Source organism: Eleutherodactylus coqui, chromosome 8 (assembly GCF_035609145.1).
Source record: "Eleutherodactylus coqui strain aEleCoq1 chromosome 8, aEleCoq1.hap1, whole genome shotgun sequence".
NCBI classification, from domain to species: domain Eukaryota; kingdom Metazoa; phylum Chordata; class Amphibia; order Anura; family Eleutherodactylidae; genus Eleutherodactylus; species Eleutherodactylus coqui.
Window position 1 is genome coordinate 130,757,479 of NC_089844.1, and position 16,534 is coordinate 130,774,012.

General features: G+C 43.7%; 1 protein-coding gene across 1 annotated transcript; it reads left to right on the forward strand.

Moving 5' to 3' along the window:
• The first annotated feature begins 12,265 nt into the window (after positions 1 to 12,265).
• On the forward strand, positions 12,266 to 13,366 carry LOC136577927 (chemerin-like receptor 1). The gene has a single exon (XM_066577844.1). The coding sequence runs from the start codon at positions 12,266 to 12,268 to the stop codon at positions 13,364 to 13,366; it is 1,101 nt and encodes a 366-aa protein (XP_066433941.1).
• Positions 13,367 to 16,534: the final 3,168 nt, after the last annotated feature.

A 16,534-nucleotide genomic window follows, 5' to 3' on the forward strand; every position in this document is an offset into this window, starting at 1 on the left:
ACCTCATAATGAAAAAGTGAAAACAGAATGTTTGAAATCTTTGCAAATTTAAAAAAAATTGAAAAGCTAACATTTTGCATCAACATGATGGTTCACTCACATGGGCATATGTTGCCCGTGCTTTTTACAGGAGTACAAAATATGCAGTACACAGTATATATACATAAGTCTCATCAGTGAAATCTCTGTAAGAACAATCTGTGGTTTTTAGTCATTTCAATGTCATGTCATTGTGTGTACACAGCCAGTGCTTCATTAATATGTGACACCAGCATCTGCACATTGACTAGACTGGTGGGAGTCCTGGTAGCTGGACTGGAATTGAATAATCAAGTTAAGACCCCTTTAGTTTTCCTATTTAAGAACTAAAGAATGGTCATGCCAAATGTCAAGTTTGTATGACATCAGGAAGTTGGAGAATTAGTGGCGAGTCAGTGAGTCAGTGAGGGCTTTCACCTTTATGTATATATAGATAAATACAGTGTAACTAGCAGCTATTTTACATGTTTCATCCACCGGGTGCGCTAAAGCGCCATGCCTCCATGCGGACACAAGCGTGTCCATTTAAAACTGTAACTACACATATAGTAAAAGCAAGGCCCAATTGTACCTCTCCAGGCAAGAGATGGAAGGACCCCCGTCCTCAGGGAAAGTGGGGCACCCCTGCCTAAAAGCAGAGTGATTGTCCCGATAATGACAGCCCCACAGTCTTCATCTGGTGACCTGGCTATCCCTGATTAGGGGCCTGGAGTGATTAACTAAACACACATAGGACACATGCCAGTTCATTACTTTTGTCTGGCAACCTGCACAAACAGAACGGGTCACTATTCACACCAACACACAAGGTTACACATACCACATAGAACAGGACTGCACATAAAGCACACGTCTGACCACCTGCACAGAAATACAAAACATGTCGTTGTTCACACCAACATACAGAGTAACACAAGCCACACAGAACAGGACTGCTCGTAGAGCACGTCTGGCCACTTGCACAGACATACCACACACGTTACTGTTCACACCAAAATAACAGGTAGTGCATACAACATATAACAGGAACCCCACCCAGAGCTCATATGCATACAGATGGTAAACCATAGCCAGTCCAAGTGTCCTCACACCAGGGGAACAGAGAGTCAGTCATGTGCTGACATAGGGAATAGTGTCAGGCATCACCTATCTGACACATACATAGGACATCAGATGTCTGATGAGCCCCACCTGTCAAAGGGAAGAGGGGGTCTGCATAAGATACAGACAAGAACTACAGGTGTCCAGATAATCTTCAGGGGAGAAGATAGGGACACTACAGACAAGCATGCACCAGACCAGCTCTAAGTGGGATTACCAGTGATTAGAGATGAGCGAGCGTACTCGGCCACGCCCCTTTTTCACCCGAGCACCGTGATTTTCGAGTACTTCTGTACTCGGGCGAAAAGATTCGGGGGGCGCCGTGGGTGAGTGGGGGTTGCAGCGGGGAGTGGGGGGGGAGAGGGAGAGAGAGAGGGCTCCCCCCTGTTCCCCGCTGCTACCCCCCGCGCCGCCACGCCTCCCCGGCGCCCCCCGAATCTTTTCACCCGAGTACTGAAGTACTCGAAAATTGCGGTGCTCGATCGAGTAAATACTCGAAACGAGTATACTCGCTCATCTCTACCAGTGATACATAAGAGCACTAAAATGATCAGCAATCTCTCCCAAGAGTTTGCTGGTATTTATCTGCTGCAGACCAGGAGGATTTGCTGCTGGAGAATACCACACTCAGCCTGCTCAATTAACCCCTACCTGTGAAGGTGTGCACAAGGAAATCTGTAGAACCACAGGTCCCAGACACACACCCTTAACATTACAGCTGAGTCCAAGACAAAGAAGTTGCATGACATTTATATGCCTAAATAAAACATGGTCTGTTGTTTAATAGGGACAGAAATTCTAAAGAATATATATTCCTGCTGGATGTGAAATCTTTTATCCAACCAAAGAACCTAAACGGGGCTCTACGTATTAGAGAGGGCAGAGAAAGAAGCTGCATCACATTTATGTGACTCTACGAAACGTAGTCTGTACAGTGGAGTGAGAGGAATTGAATTAGACTGCTCCAAACAGGGACACTGCACAAATTTATAGGCTGAGTTGTGTGGCCTTCTGTTTTCTCATATCATGCCACCCGGGGATTGCAGCATATTTAGTTGGTGGCACTTTTTTGTCAATATAAAACAAAAATAAACCCAAACAGCAAATAGTCCAGACACTACATATTATTTGCAGGCCTTACACAGCTATCAGTGGTTTTCTGCAAACTACAAATTTAGCTGAAAAAAGTTACATAAAACTACACTAAAAAGTAAACGGATCTGACCTTGCTGTGCCTGACCCCTTTGTGCCGCGTACCCTCCAGTTGCCGACTCGGACTGTCTGACACCCCTCTGTGTTCGGTTGTTCCCAGTGTTTTTCTGTATGAGTCCCCGTGCCCCATTTCCCTAGTAAGTGTAGGGACCGTCGCCCAGTTGTCACCCTGGGGCTTTGATCAGGGGGGCAAGTAGGTAGGAACAGGGGTTGCGGGCTGTTTTCAGGGACTCCCGTACCCGGACCCCAGATCCCTGACACCCAATGAAGCAACAGCTCAACATTCTGTAGTAGGAAAGGCTAGCCCAATGCTATTCCTTTGAAGTGGTTATGCTTATGCATTACATCCACAGCACGCAGAAAACGTTGTAGAGTGGTTGACACTGTGGGAAATGACCTCCATCTTGGATGTGTATTTTCTGTTGTTCAAATCTGTAGATCTAAGATGGAGGACGCCTTGTGTAAGAAACCATCCCCCATATACAGTGAGAGAGAAATGTATTGTTTACATAAACTGGACTCTTATCAGCACATGAAACCAGAAAGAGCTTCAAAGGAGAAGAACACACAAAGACTGGCATTAAAATAACTGAATTAGCAGACCACAGCCATAAGAGTCAACAGAAACCTATCAATCTTTGCATTTTAAAAGAAAATCAGTTTAAATCAAATGTTAATTGGCCATGTGGCAAAATCTCTAATGAGCATGCCTGCCAATATCCTTTCTTGAATGTCCCATGTTCCTATGTTTGAATTAATAATAATAATAAACTTTATTTGTATAGCGCCAACATATTCCGCAGTGCTTACATAGACAGGGGGATACAGAAAGACAAAATACAAACATTACAGAACCACGGTTACATATAGTAATCAGTTGATTGATACAGTAGGGATGAGGGTCCTGCTCCAACGAGCTTACATACTACGAATAGTGGGGTGATACAGAAGGTAAAGGGCTGGAGATGTGCATGGTATGGCGAAGTGGAGAGTGAGCGATGTTATACACATAGACAATGGTCAGACATTTGGCTGTGTGACGGCAGAAACGGTATGATTGCAGGAGCGATTTATGATGGCTAGCAGGGATTGCAGTCAGTAGGTCAGGGAGCATGTTATCAGGCGGCGTACAGGGGGGTTTGTTTAGGGAATGCGGTATGCCTCCCTGAAGAGGTGCGTTTTTAGAGCACGCTTGAAGTTCTGCGAGTCCTGGATTGCTCGGGTAGCCTTTGGTAGTAGTGCGTTCCAGAGGACCGTTGCTGCTCTGGAGATTACAATATTACAATATAAACTTTTTCCTGCCAAAATAAAAGAAGATGTCTTGTGGTATACACACTATAAAGGTATGTCTTTCCTTTGCTTCTCTGAGCTCGTATTAATCATATCTAATATGGCACCCCCAGTATATCGAACAGTGCATTTTTTAGCTAACAGCACCCATGCCTCAAGTACAATTACCTCCTCTTCCTCCCAGTTGCAGGCACACAGTAGCCTGTCTGCACCAGTTGGCTATGAGCATCCACCCTTTACTTCACCCCATGCCAAGTCCCTGCACCTTTTAAAGCAGTTCACATGGATCAGTTAGAGGAGCTGTTTGACCATTCAGCATCATGGTTGTCAACTGGGCTTATCAAAAAACCAGAGGGTGAAAACCTAGACATTGAATGCACTAATGCACAACCAATTTTTTCCTCCTCCTCCGAAGATGATAGTGGCTCAGCTCCCAATGGAGGTGCCAGCTTCCAGTGCTCACTGTGACATAGAGTCCACTCAGAAGGAGAAGAATGATGAAGAGGACAAGCAGATGGAAGATGATGAGATGTTTGACCCAACATAGACAGGCAGGGATAGTCATAATAGCAGCTTGCAATGTGAGGAAGAGGTGAACATTGTGGAGAAGCACCATGCTAAGACAGGGAGTAGGGTGTTGCAGACAAGCATAACGACTGCATCATAACCACTAGGTAATACTAGTCACACCAGCAGCAACATCAGGCCCACAACTAGGCCTGCTCACAGGGATTTGTGCAGCCTGCACATTCTTTGAAACTGCACATGATGAGAGAAGATTTCTCATCTGTAAGATATGTGGTGCTTAAAATGTGTCAAGAACATAAACAACCTCAGTACGACGACGTGTATGAAGAGTCACATGAACTCCCACCACCAGAATTGGGCTGGGTTACAAGTGTGTGGTAATGTTACCAAAATTGCACCATTTTCACTATTCGGGGACACCTACCCATGTCTGTATAAAATTGCTCAAACAAAAAGGTATTGTGTAGACCCATAGTGGATGATGGAACCATATCACAGATGTGTACAATGCAGATCTATCATACAGCTGTATGCATGAAGACCTAGGAAAGATAGGGGGCACCCTATAGATAACAATGAAAATATGCTATGCAGGCTCACAGCAATGTAATGGTGCAGGTAATGGTGTAATGGTGTAACTGCCACATCTTGTTGTTATGGTAGACTAATTTTAACTTAATAGAGGATCCGTTCTCATATCATGTCCCTAATAAATTGTATTGACATTTACTTTAGCTTCTTACCATTTCCAATGTATTTATATAACTTCCAGGTTCTGTGAGTTGAGCAGTACTTGTATAATATCAGATGGTGTCTGGGAAAATGCAGCCAGCCACAATGTAGCTGACCACAATGTAGTCAACCGCAAGATCAGATTTGTACAATCTATATTTCTACATAAGCTCCACTTTGCACGGTAAGGCTCATATCTCCTCCGTCAGTCTGATGTGAGTATCGTCCTTTGCTTACTACTTGTAATTGCTTGTTTAGGTCTTTCTTAGGCCTCCTTCACACAAACGTCATTTTTACGCAGAGTAGACACGTCAAAAAATTGTGTTTAAAAGAACCAATGGTTTCCCATGGGTTCTTTTAGACAAACATTTTTATGATGTGCTTAAAAGAATTTTTAACACTGATATTTCTCTCGCATTAAAAGATAGGAGTTGTCCTATCTTTTGACGGCATAACGCTGGAGACTCCATAGACACTTATGGGAGTCTATGGCACCTGGCCGGCAAAGGGAGGGCGTTTAGCAGCGGCAATCGCTGCTAAACAATGACAGGCGCTTCTAGTTGAGGCATTTAAGATTCATTTAAAGCCATTCTACCGCCCGAGGGATTTCGGGACTGCAGTGTTATTTCACTGCAGCTAGGCATGTGAATGGACAATAAAATCGCAAAGAATAGCCGCAATGTGGTCGCGGCTATTCTTTGTTCACACGATTTAAAGCTCAGTTAATTGTGATTTTTTAGCCCGGCTATCGGAGCGTTAAAATGACATTCGTGTGAAGGAGCCCTTACCAGTGATGTCCGTGTTCTCTTGTGTTTATAGCCGACATGAATAATTGTTAAGTAGCTCTCTGTTGTTTCTGTCTGTGATAATTGTGGAGATTTCACAGCTGTTTTATAGTCTTCTAGTAGCAAATCTGTTTTTCTTTTTGTAGATGTCATTTGTAGTATTTTACATGTTAGCTTCATCGTTATATATAGGATCTCTATCTAGTATACACAATCATATGAAAAAGTAAGAACACCTCATGTAATAATTTCTTATTTTTTAGCATATAAAGAAATTTCAGTATTCAATTTGAAGAAAATTGGAGTAAAAGTGCCGTTTCGTGAAGTCTTTGTTTACAGCAGTGTTTTAGTGTGAAAAACATGATAAAAAAAATACGCACATATGGTATTCTCTTCTGTAAAAAACTAAATACACCCCAAAAGGGCTTAGTCAGATAAGCGTTTATTTCACTCATGTATAGGTGCTTTTTCCAATGAAAGCGGTCACATGTCCATTTTTAGGGCTCAGTCACATGGGCGCTGATCCGCCCGTGTTTCTGCATGATTAGACGGCCGCACTGTGTGCGGACGACTCTCTGCATGACCATCTCCATTGCCGGCCATGTGTTCTTTCTTCCGGCCGGTGCGGAGAGTCGTCTGCACCTGCAGTGCCGCGGTCTTATCGTGCAGAAACACGGGCGGATCGGCACCTGTGTGACTGAGCCCTTAGAAGGGCTTAAAATGCGCATCTGTAAAAGATAGAATATATGAATGCAAGTGCACCCGGTCACTCAGTTTCTTTTTCACGCCGTATGCGATTTTTTTTTTTCCTGTGCCTATACATGCATGGAAAATTCGCTCGCCTGACTGAGCTCCAATGGTGTTTTCACATGTTGTGTTCATAATGTATTTCTGCATCATTTTTCAGAAAATTGTGATAAAATAATGCAGTTTAGCTGTGATCTTGAAGAAAATCAAGACAAAAATACAATATTACTGCAATATGTAAATACTCCTTTACATTTATGACTGTCATAAAGATTTATCAATACAATTAGGATCACCATATCAAGTGCAGAAGATTAAGTAAAGGTTAGGGTTTATTCGTATATTGGAGCTATGGCAAGTTTATTCCATGCCTTTTCAAAACGGCTGTAAAAATGTTGTATTTTGCTGTAAATGCTGAAAATGATATTACCTGGTTCTTTCCCACAAGAGCAATAAGTAATTCTCCCTGATCTTCCATCAAGTCATAGAGTGAAATTTAACAAATACCTAGTCTGTGAAGTTGTAAAAGATGGTGTGACTCACCAGGATCAGGATTGGCATGAGCATGGTGTAGTCTTTGTTGGGACAGAGGCCTACCTGTAGCTTTGTCACTGGGGTCCGCCAGTAGAAAATCCAGCTCAACATCCTCCGCCTAACTCAGGTCCCTTGACATCGGGGAAACACTTGCCATCCTGCTGTGCATTATTACTTACCGGTTCAAAGTCCGGTTTCCAGTATCGTCAAAAAGTAGTCAAAAAAGGAGCCTTAGTCCGTAGTTGTAGTAAAAGAGGAACCGACTTTTTTACTTATGGAGAGCTTCTGTTTCTCACTGAGTGCAGGGAAGCACCTCGGGTGCTTCTTCAGATGCTTTCCCGTTTCCCTCACAGCCAGAGGTTAGATTCACCTAGCTCCAGATTTCCTCATAGTCTGATTTCACTTTAGTTTTCTCTGAGATCTTCCTCACCATGGGGTGGGTATTGCTCTTTATATCACACTGGTTAACAGGGCACCAGGCATGGGTGGCTCTTACCAGCACTCAGGTGGCACAGACTTAAACAATTTATAGTAACAGGAAAATGTATGCAAAAAGAACAGTAGCAGTCATTATCAACAACATGGCACCCCTTTAAAAAAAATTATGGTGGAGCAGGGACCAGGATCTTTTAGGTGCAAGAGGCAAAGAAAGTATCTTAAAACTTATATTGAACGAAACCAAATCAGCCAACACTGAGGAGACACTGGATTTGGATAGTTAGGAACAATCTTCTACTCAAACAATATTCATTGCAACAGATCATCATTTTCTCCATCTTATCATTACCTTCTTCAGCAAGAAAGATGCAGTACTTATGTTATAACAAACTGATTACAGCAGTGGTTCTCAGGATGATGTCTCAATCCTGTTGCAATAAGTCCCAATCACTTGGTGCCCATTTGGTGGCTTCACTCTGCCATTATTTGTTGCAGACATGATTTCTGTAGCTCTAGTCACAGTCTTGACTGATTTGGTCCTATTCTCTTCCTGACTCATCTGTTGCACCATATTTCTATTGATACTGCGGGCGTTACATTCATTCACTATGCTCCACCAACTTCCAAGAGGGTAAGGTGATTATAACAAGGATACCTGTGTGACAATGGCTGGAGAATGGCTCCGGCACTACTTAATCCTACTGAGGTTTCTGCTTCATACACTTCTTACCCTTTGCACATTCTTTATTAGTTAAAAAAAACTGCCCTTTAAAATAGCTTTACCAGAGGTCTATGGGGTAGCATGGTGCATATACAACAGTGCATTGTCATGCTGGTTGAAGCATAATACCATCAGGTTCCTCCACAATTATGGCACATGGGGCCAATATTCAATCAAACTACTAATGAGCACTTGTCAGTTAGTATGTGAGTGCTTCTGATGCTCCACTCTGGTGACATCATCACTCCACCCCCTGCTGATGTCATCACAGGTCCTACAACATATATAAAACACAGAGCCTGACCGACAGAAGAAAAACACAGGTTTGTTAAAAAGGGGAGGATAAAAATAACAAAATGAGAATACAAGTAAGCTGTTATTATCTCAGACACAACTCAGTGGTCCTGACAGAAGACACCAGCCTACCATTACCTCAGAGATCCTGTGGGCTGAAGGACTTGCAGTGATGTCACAGTTGTGGGAGGAGCTATTGTGCAGTTTGGTAGAAAGTACTGTATACTAGATTTTGTAGCCACTGCATTATAATGAATAGTTTAGGAGCATTATAATTACTATGTAGTGCGCTGCGACATGGCACTCTTCAGTAACATTCAGAGACAGAAGTTGCAAATACAGTATGTTAATCTGAAACTGTCCTAACACAGCCCACAAGGCTTCGTCATCATTATAACACAGCCAATAAGGCTTCATCACCATTAGAACACAAACCATAAAGCTACTCTATTGAAGTATATGCACAAGAGTTATCTACATGGGACAGCCATCTGAAGCTCTTCCCTAAGGGTATGCACTAGAGATGAGCAGATACCACATTGCTTGGGTGCTCGTTACTCGAGTCAAACTTTTCGCAATGCTCAAGAGCTCATTTCGCGTAATGAACCCCATTGAAGTCAATGGGGGACTCGAGCATTTTTCAAGCTGACCGATGCTCCGCATGGGGGAGGTTGTGTGAAACACCTGAAAACATGAGAAAGTCATGAAAACACCACAGAAACGGATAGGGAAGGGCAGGGGCAGCATGTATGGGTGCATCTGAGGCTCGCCGGTCCCACTATTAAGCCAAGTTGGGGTCAAGAGCCTGGCGGTCACCCCCCTAACAATTTACTTGGGACAGACCATCATTAGCAAGGCACACGTGCTGACACATCTTAGCTAAGTACCACACTAGCTCCCACCAAGGCCAATCACCACCTGCGGGTGACACCTCTGCCTCTTCTCCTGGGTTACATTCTGGCATTGCTGTCTAACCCCCCGCATGAGCCTGCGTCCACAGCACACACAAAATTTTCCCTGCGCAGCGTTCAGCTGGCCTCATGCCACATGCTCGCTTCATAGCCACACTACCCTCATGTCTATTTATAAGTGTGTCTGCGATAAGGTGGAACCGGACACATACACTGCAGAGGGTTGGCAGGGCCAGGCAGCGACCTTCTTTGAAAGTGTGGGCAATAATGCCCACAATTCTGATGAGAATTGATGATTAATTGATGTCCGATCATAATTCCATTCCCGTGCCACCTCCGTCACAAAATATTCAGGAGCCACAAACGTGGACATAAAGGGGACTCAGGTGCCAGCACTTCTACACATCTCCACAATGCAGCAGCGCATACTAATATCAAAGATTGGTTTGACGCAGGAGGTGTCGCAAAAGTAGCCACCACAGGTATACAGTGGCCCTGTGACCCTGAAAATTCATTTAGCTTCCTGTGAATGCTCCAATCCTGTATCTCAGATAACTGTGGTAATTTGTAGCACGAGAGATAATACATGTCGCCCAGCACTCATCCTCAGACCCCAGGAGGAGGAGGTGGCATAATAAGCCCGAGAAACCATGACTGAGGTAGGACCCGCAATACTCTGTGTGGGAAGCACGTGAGCGGGCCCAGTGTCAGAATCGGTCCCAGCCTCCACCTTGTGTGACCCAAGATGCGGTGAGTTACATAGCAATGGGAAATCCATGTGTCTCTACTCACTTCATTCTGTGTATGTGTCAGATAACTAAACACCGTGCTGGAAAAACCATCTGCACTCTGCGCTCTACCCAAGTCATTCCGTGTATTTGTGCCAGATAGCTAAAACACCGCAATGGGAAATCTTTGTGCACCCACAGCATAGGCGAGCCCCTGCAACCCAGGGACAGTATTAAATATGAAGAAATCAGAGTGCCCACACATGGCAGAGTTTCACCCCACCAAGGACCTCGGGCTCTGCCCACACTTCTGCCCAAATCATTCTTTGTATGCGTCAGATAGCTGAACACCGCAATGGGAAAGCCTTCTGCGCCTGACCCAAGTCATTCAGTGTATTTGTGCTAGATAGCTAAAACACCGCAATGGGAAATCTGTGTGCACCCATAGTATAGGCGAACCCCTCAAACTTTTCTGTAGCAAGTGTATAGGCGGATCCCTGAAACATTTCTGTAGCAAGTGTATAGGCAGACCCCTCAAAAATTTCATTAAATCAGTAACGGTTGCTTTCATCGTTCCAAAGACTGGATGAATCACGAAGAGGTTCCACGGGCCAAACCTGGCGCAGTTGCATCCCCCCCAGAACCTCGGCCTTTGACAACCCCCTCAGCAATCGTGTGCATAAAGTGGACTCAGATGCTAGTACAGCTGTGAATGTCTCATTAAATCAGTTACGCTTCTCTTGATTGGTCCAAACCAGTGTCTCAGATAACTGTGGTAACATGAGAGCAAATACATGTCGACCAGTGCAGATCTCCAGAACCCAAGCAGGAGGAGGAGGTGGCATAATAAGCCTGAGAAACCGTGACCGAGGTAGGACCCGCAATACTCTGTGTGAGAAGCACGTGAGCGGTCCCAGGGCCAGGGTTGGTCCCAGCCTCCACCTGGTTGACCCAATGTATCGTGAGTTACATAGCTTTGGGAAATCCATGTGACCCCACACAATTCATTCAGTGTATTTGTGCCAGATAGCTGAACATCGCGCTGGGAAACCGTTGTGCACCCACAGTACAGGAGAGCCCATGAAACCCAAAGACAGTATTACACATGAAGAAATGAGAGTGCCCAAACATGGCAGAGTTTCACCCCGCCCAGGACCTCGGCTTCGGCCCACACTTCTGCCCAAGTCATTCAGTGTATTTGTGCCAGACAGCTGAACACCACTATGGGAAACCTTTGTACACCCACAGTATAGGCGAACCCCTGAAACATTTCTGTAGCAAGAGTATAGGCAAACCCCTCAAACCTTCCTGTAGAAAGAGTATAGGCGAACCCCTCAAACATTTCTGTAGTATAGGCGGACCTCTGAAATATTTCTGTAGCAAGAGTATAGGTGAACCCCTGAAACTTTTCTGTAGCAAGAATATAGGTGAACCCCCCAAACCGTTCAGTAGCACGTGTATAGGCGGACCCCTGAAACATTTCTGTAGCAAGAGTATAGGTGAAGCCCTCAAACATTGGTGTACCAAGAGTATAGGTGAACACCTGAAAAAATTTGTTTACCAAGAGTATAGGTGAAGCCCGGAAAAATTAGTTGGCTAAGAGTATAGGCGAGGGCCTGAAAAATTGGTGTACCAAGAGTACAAGTGTACCCCTGAAAAATTGCGAATAACGAGCATCTCGAGTACCCTAATACTCGAACGAGTATCAAGCTCGGACGAGTGTGCTCACTCATCTCTAATATGCACACATTGCGGAATTTCCATAGTGGAAACTTTGGTGTGGATTTTTGGTTCAGCTCCATGTCATAATGGACACTTTTCAAGAGTGTATGGGACTTTCAGCCAGTGAGCGGACTTCACAGGCGGGCACCGTGGGAACCAGGAGGCAAGTAAGTTCCCAGAATCCAGCACCCGGCTCCCTGTCAGCTGTCCTAACAGCATCATGTTAGTTTATGGTGCTTTTCGCAGGTAACAGGTTTCCTTTAATGACATTTTTTAGGCATACCTGGGGTAAATTGGTGCCCATGAAAGTGTTTGCCATATGCAAATATGTAATAAGAAATGCTATCTGAATATAGGCCAGTTCCTCCGGTATTATTTATATCTCTGTGATACATTGTCATACTATTATTTTGTAGTTGTTTATCAGAAAAAAATGTTCAGATTCTATTTTGTATCTTTTTTTCTGCCCTGCAGTTTCTAACCATGGAACGAGAAATATATGAAAACCTGTGTTATATGTTGTGGGACATATACAAATCCCCAGCACTACAAGCATTATCTCCTAACACAACCCACCCAAGTGCCATCCAGTACTCCAGCTTTATACTGTCCATCATCACTTGTATCATCGGATTGCCCACCAACATTATTGTCATCCTCGTCACTGGATTCTTAATGAAGAAGAACAAATATAAAATCTGGTTCCTGAACTTGGCTCTAGCAGATTTCACCTTTCTTTTGTTTCTACCGCTTTATGCCACGTCTGTATTAAGAGGATGGTCATATGGATCCATCATGTGCAAAATCTACCATTTTCTTACCTTTCTTAATATGTATTGCAGTATTTACATCCTCATAGCACTAAATATTGATCGTACCTTGTCTGTAGCTAAACCAATATGGCATCAGAGGTTTCATTCTCGGAGGTTTTGTTGGTGTGTGTGTGTAGTCATCTGGGTATCATCGGCCATATGTAGCACTCCAGCCATCATCCACAGTGATGTATATGAAGATGAACTATGCACTCTATCTTATTATGACTATACTCATATTGCAAAGAGTTTTAATTTTGCTGAAGTAAAAATTCAGACCCAAGATTTGTTCCCACTGGAAGATTGCAAATACGACTCAGACGAGGAGTTAGAGTCAGACCCAAAAGTGTGGAGAGAAGAGAAACTGACTGCAGTGCGCCTTGTAGTTCCATTTGCAGTTGTTGGTTACATTATCCCGCTATGTGTTATCCTGTTCTCCAATATTATCATCGCTCTACATGTGAAGAATTCTAGGATGGTGGCAACATCCAGACTGTACCGAGTGGTGATTGTCACCATTATGAGCTTCTTCTGTAGTAAGACGCCATATGTTTTAGCATTTATCACTTACTTGGTGTCTGTTTACACGGTAAAGTTCACTTTGATGTATAAGCTCTCTATTGCTCTGCCGCTGTTATTCAGCATTGCTGCTACTAACAGTCTCCTAAATCCACTGGTGTATGTTCTAGTAGGGAAGGAAGTGAGGAGTGAAATTATTACATTTTTTAGGAAGAAGAAAATACAGCACACATCTGAGTTGGGAACAGGATGAGATGAGAGTGGGAGAAGAGAGAAACTTCCAGCTTCAACCTGCTCTTCGTGTCTTTTTTTAGCAGCTTTTGTTATGGACACTTCAGTAACTACTAAGATATAATTTATGATGTATGATGTTCCCATACCCTACTTCTTAAATTATATCCTTATTTTTCTTATAGTTACACTCTGCGTGATTCTTCAGTTTTCTGAGCAACTTCTTTACTTTCTTTCTTAGTGGCCACCATTTCAGCAGATATAAGAGGGCAGACATTTTTTCAGGAAGTTCTGTCTCCCATACAGTTTGCATTTGTACAATTCACATTAGGACCCTTCCTCAGGCAAAGGAAACAGAAGTATATGGTAAAATAAACAATGCAACTTCAAGTTAAAGAAGTTGTCTCAACTGTGAGCTTCTACAATTTTTTGATTAAAATGTGCACTAAGAATTTCACATGTATTATATTGAAGGAACCACACGTGGGCCTAAGACAACCCAGTCATTTCATCCACCACCTGATGGCCAATCACAGATGACCGGAGGATGGAAGAATTGCAAGATGCTTATCCAATAATTAAACAATACGTTGTATCTATGTAATCCTTTGACCTGCCCAGATGGGCGGATATGTTAAACTGTTTTAAAACAGGCTACGCGCCCAACAATAAAGGAGAATTGAGGAAGCTATACATGCTGAACCTCGTGTCAGTGTGAAAACTTCTTATGCGCATTATCAATTCAGAATTAATATGGAGGGGTGTAAACATTCCAAATTGAGTAAGCCGTGGTTCCACAAAGGAAGGTTCCACGACAACTACATATAGTCCATATAACAATAATGCAATTTACAATAATAAAAAAAATGCCTTAGTGCCCGCAGGGTAGCGTTGCGTCGTCCTTTCTTGCATTGCAGTCCCAGTGGATTTGCACCTGACATTTATTTCACTTTGTTAGGAAGTGATGAGTGATTTTGTCTTTTACAGACTACATCCTTCATATGGATGCCACTGTGGCAGTCAGCTGATCATCATGGGTTCCATGTCTGACAACCTGGTAAACAGCTGGTTTTGCTCGGTGAAGCCACGGCCAGACAGATATTTCCACAGTGGTATATACTACTATATGAAGGCCATTAAGATATCATACATGTAACATTTGGATGACTTGTGTCTGCCACAGTCAGTGATAACTCTTAGTGACTCTCAGCTTCGGCTCATGGAGATTACAATTGAGAAGAGCTCACTAATCACTAGAATGGGGGTTCTGAGTTCTGCACTCAGATATTTGACCGTGCCCCATAGTAATTGAATAGAGGAGCAGGTCCATGTAAGGAGATAAAACCTTTAATGCGAAGTGTGGATTTCAGCATTGTGGCCACAATGATACCCCGGTAATCAGGCATTTATCACCTATTCTGTGGATGTGTGCAATATGTCCATTGTGGGACTGCTCTTTAAGGCTGTTTAATTATCAACATATCCAATGTATTGCTTGCAGATTTCATAGACTTTTAGACTGGGTTTCCATTTGATGCTTGTAGCATGTTTCCACAGCATTTCTAGAATTGGTTCTGCCCATGCGTAACATCCGTAGCCCTCAGATCAGGTTGTAGAGTGAATGACACAGCACGTCTTTACTACCAGCTCCTCTTCCTCCCAGTCACAGGCATACAGCAGTCAGTCTGCACCAGTTGGCCATGAGCATTCCTCCTCTACTTCACCCCCATGCCAAAGCCCATGCACCCTTTGATGTAGTCCACATCAGCTTGAAGAGCTATTTGATAATTCAGTATCATCACTGTCAACCAGGTAGTCTAAACAACCAGAGGGAGAAGACCAAGACATTGAATATACTGATGCCCAACCATATTTTTCTTCGAAGAAGAAGATAATGTGTGCGGTCAGTATTCCACAGTCAATTGCTTACTCATGCAGATAGGGAAATGGAGGTGCCAGTTCCCAGTGCTCACTGTGACATAGAACCCGCTCAGGAGTAGAAGGACAACGAAGAGGTGGTGGAAGATGATGAGGTGCATGACCCAACATGGACAGACAGGGAGAGCCATGATAGTAGCTTTCAAGAGGAGAAAATTAGAGGAAGATGTTGCAGGGCAACACAACACTAAAAATGGAGTAGGGTGTTGCAGTCAATGGCTGAGTTGAGCGCACCAAAGTGAGGGAGACCACGGGGTTTGCAGAAGGGTTGTTACGGGTGGCTCTGTGATCCCTCCTGACAGTGGTGATAAGGGTGCTCTCGTCAGGGGATGTGCAGTGGCCTAAAGTACGTACCGTGGTATGTGTAACATATGAATCTGTTGTTATCACGGGTGACGCCAGTACTCCTTTCCAGGTCGCTGAGGTTGGAATGCAGAAGAAATAAATGAGATGAGTCCGGTAGCTTGTAATAGTAAAACTGGGAGCACTTAGGTTTACTAAGCTGTTTCACAAGTACAATTACAATGTACACTTGTAGATGGCAATGATGCAGAGATTTCAATACAATGGGGATAACAGTATTGCTGAAATTGTAAAGGATAGACTTTAATGCTCTCTTTCTTTTCTAACTTTTTCTGACTTGATACAATTCCCCACTGGCTTGATTTAACTGACTGTGAGCAGGGCATGGATAAAGGGAGATTTAAGGTGATCTGTAGAGCACTGTATATTGGGGCTTCACCGGGTATGTTGAAACTCACTGTTACGGTGGATGATCAAACTCTGGGATTTCTTCTACTTACTATCACAGAAGCACCAAGGGAGCAGAAAGGGGACCTCGCTCAACTTCAGGATGATGAGGGTAAACTCCTTTCTCTCTCCTATCTGGATCTCCTCCTCTACCAACACGACTGACTGCACTCTCTGACACTCTGACTGGCTGGAAGATAGAAGCCTCTAACTGCTCACTCACTACTGCTTTTATCTCTTCTTCTCATTCCAGCACTTTTACTACTCCTCCCACTCTGCATAGGGACTCGTGATGTTGTTTTCCTGCCCCTGGACTTTGCACTAATGAATTCGAAAGCTGACTGTCAGCCAATTGGGCACCAGCTGACGTCAGAGCTAAGCTCTAGGCTTAGTAGAGAAAAGGTTAGAAACAGGGTCTCTTCTACTGACAGCACGTTCTATGTCCAAAGATGGCACAGACAGGTGTGACAGAACAGGTGTTGCTGTGGGTGTTCTGTAGGAA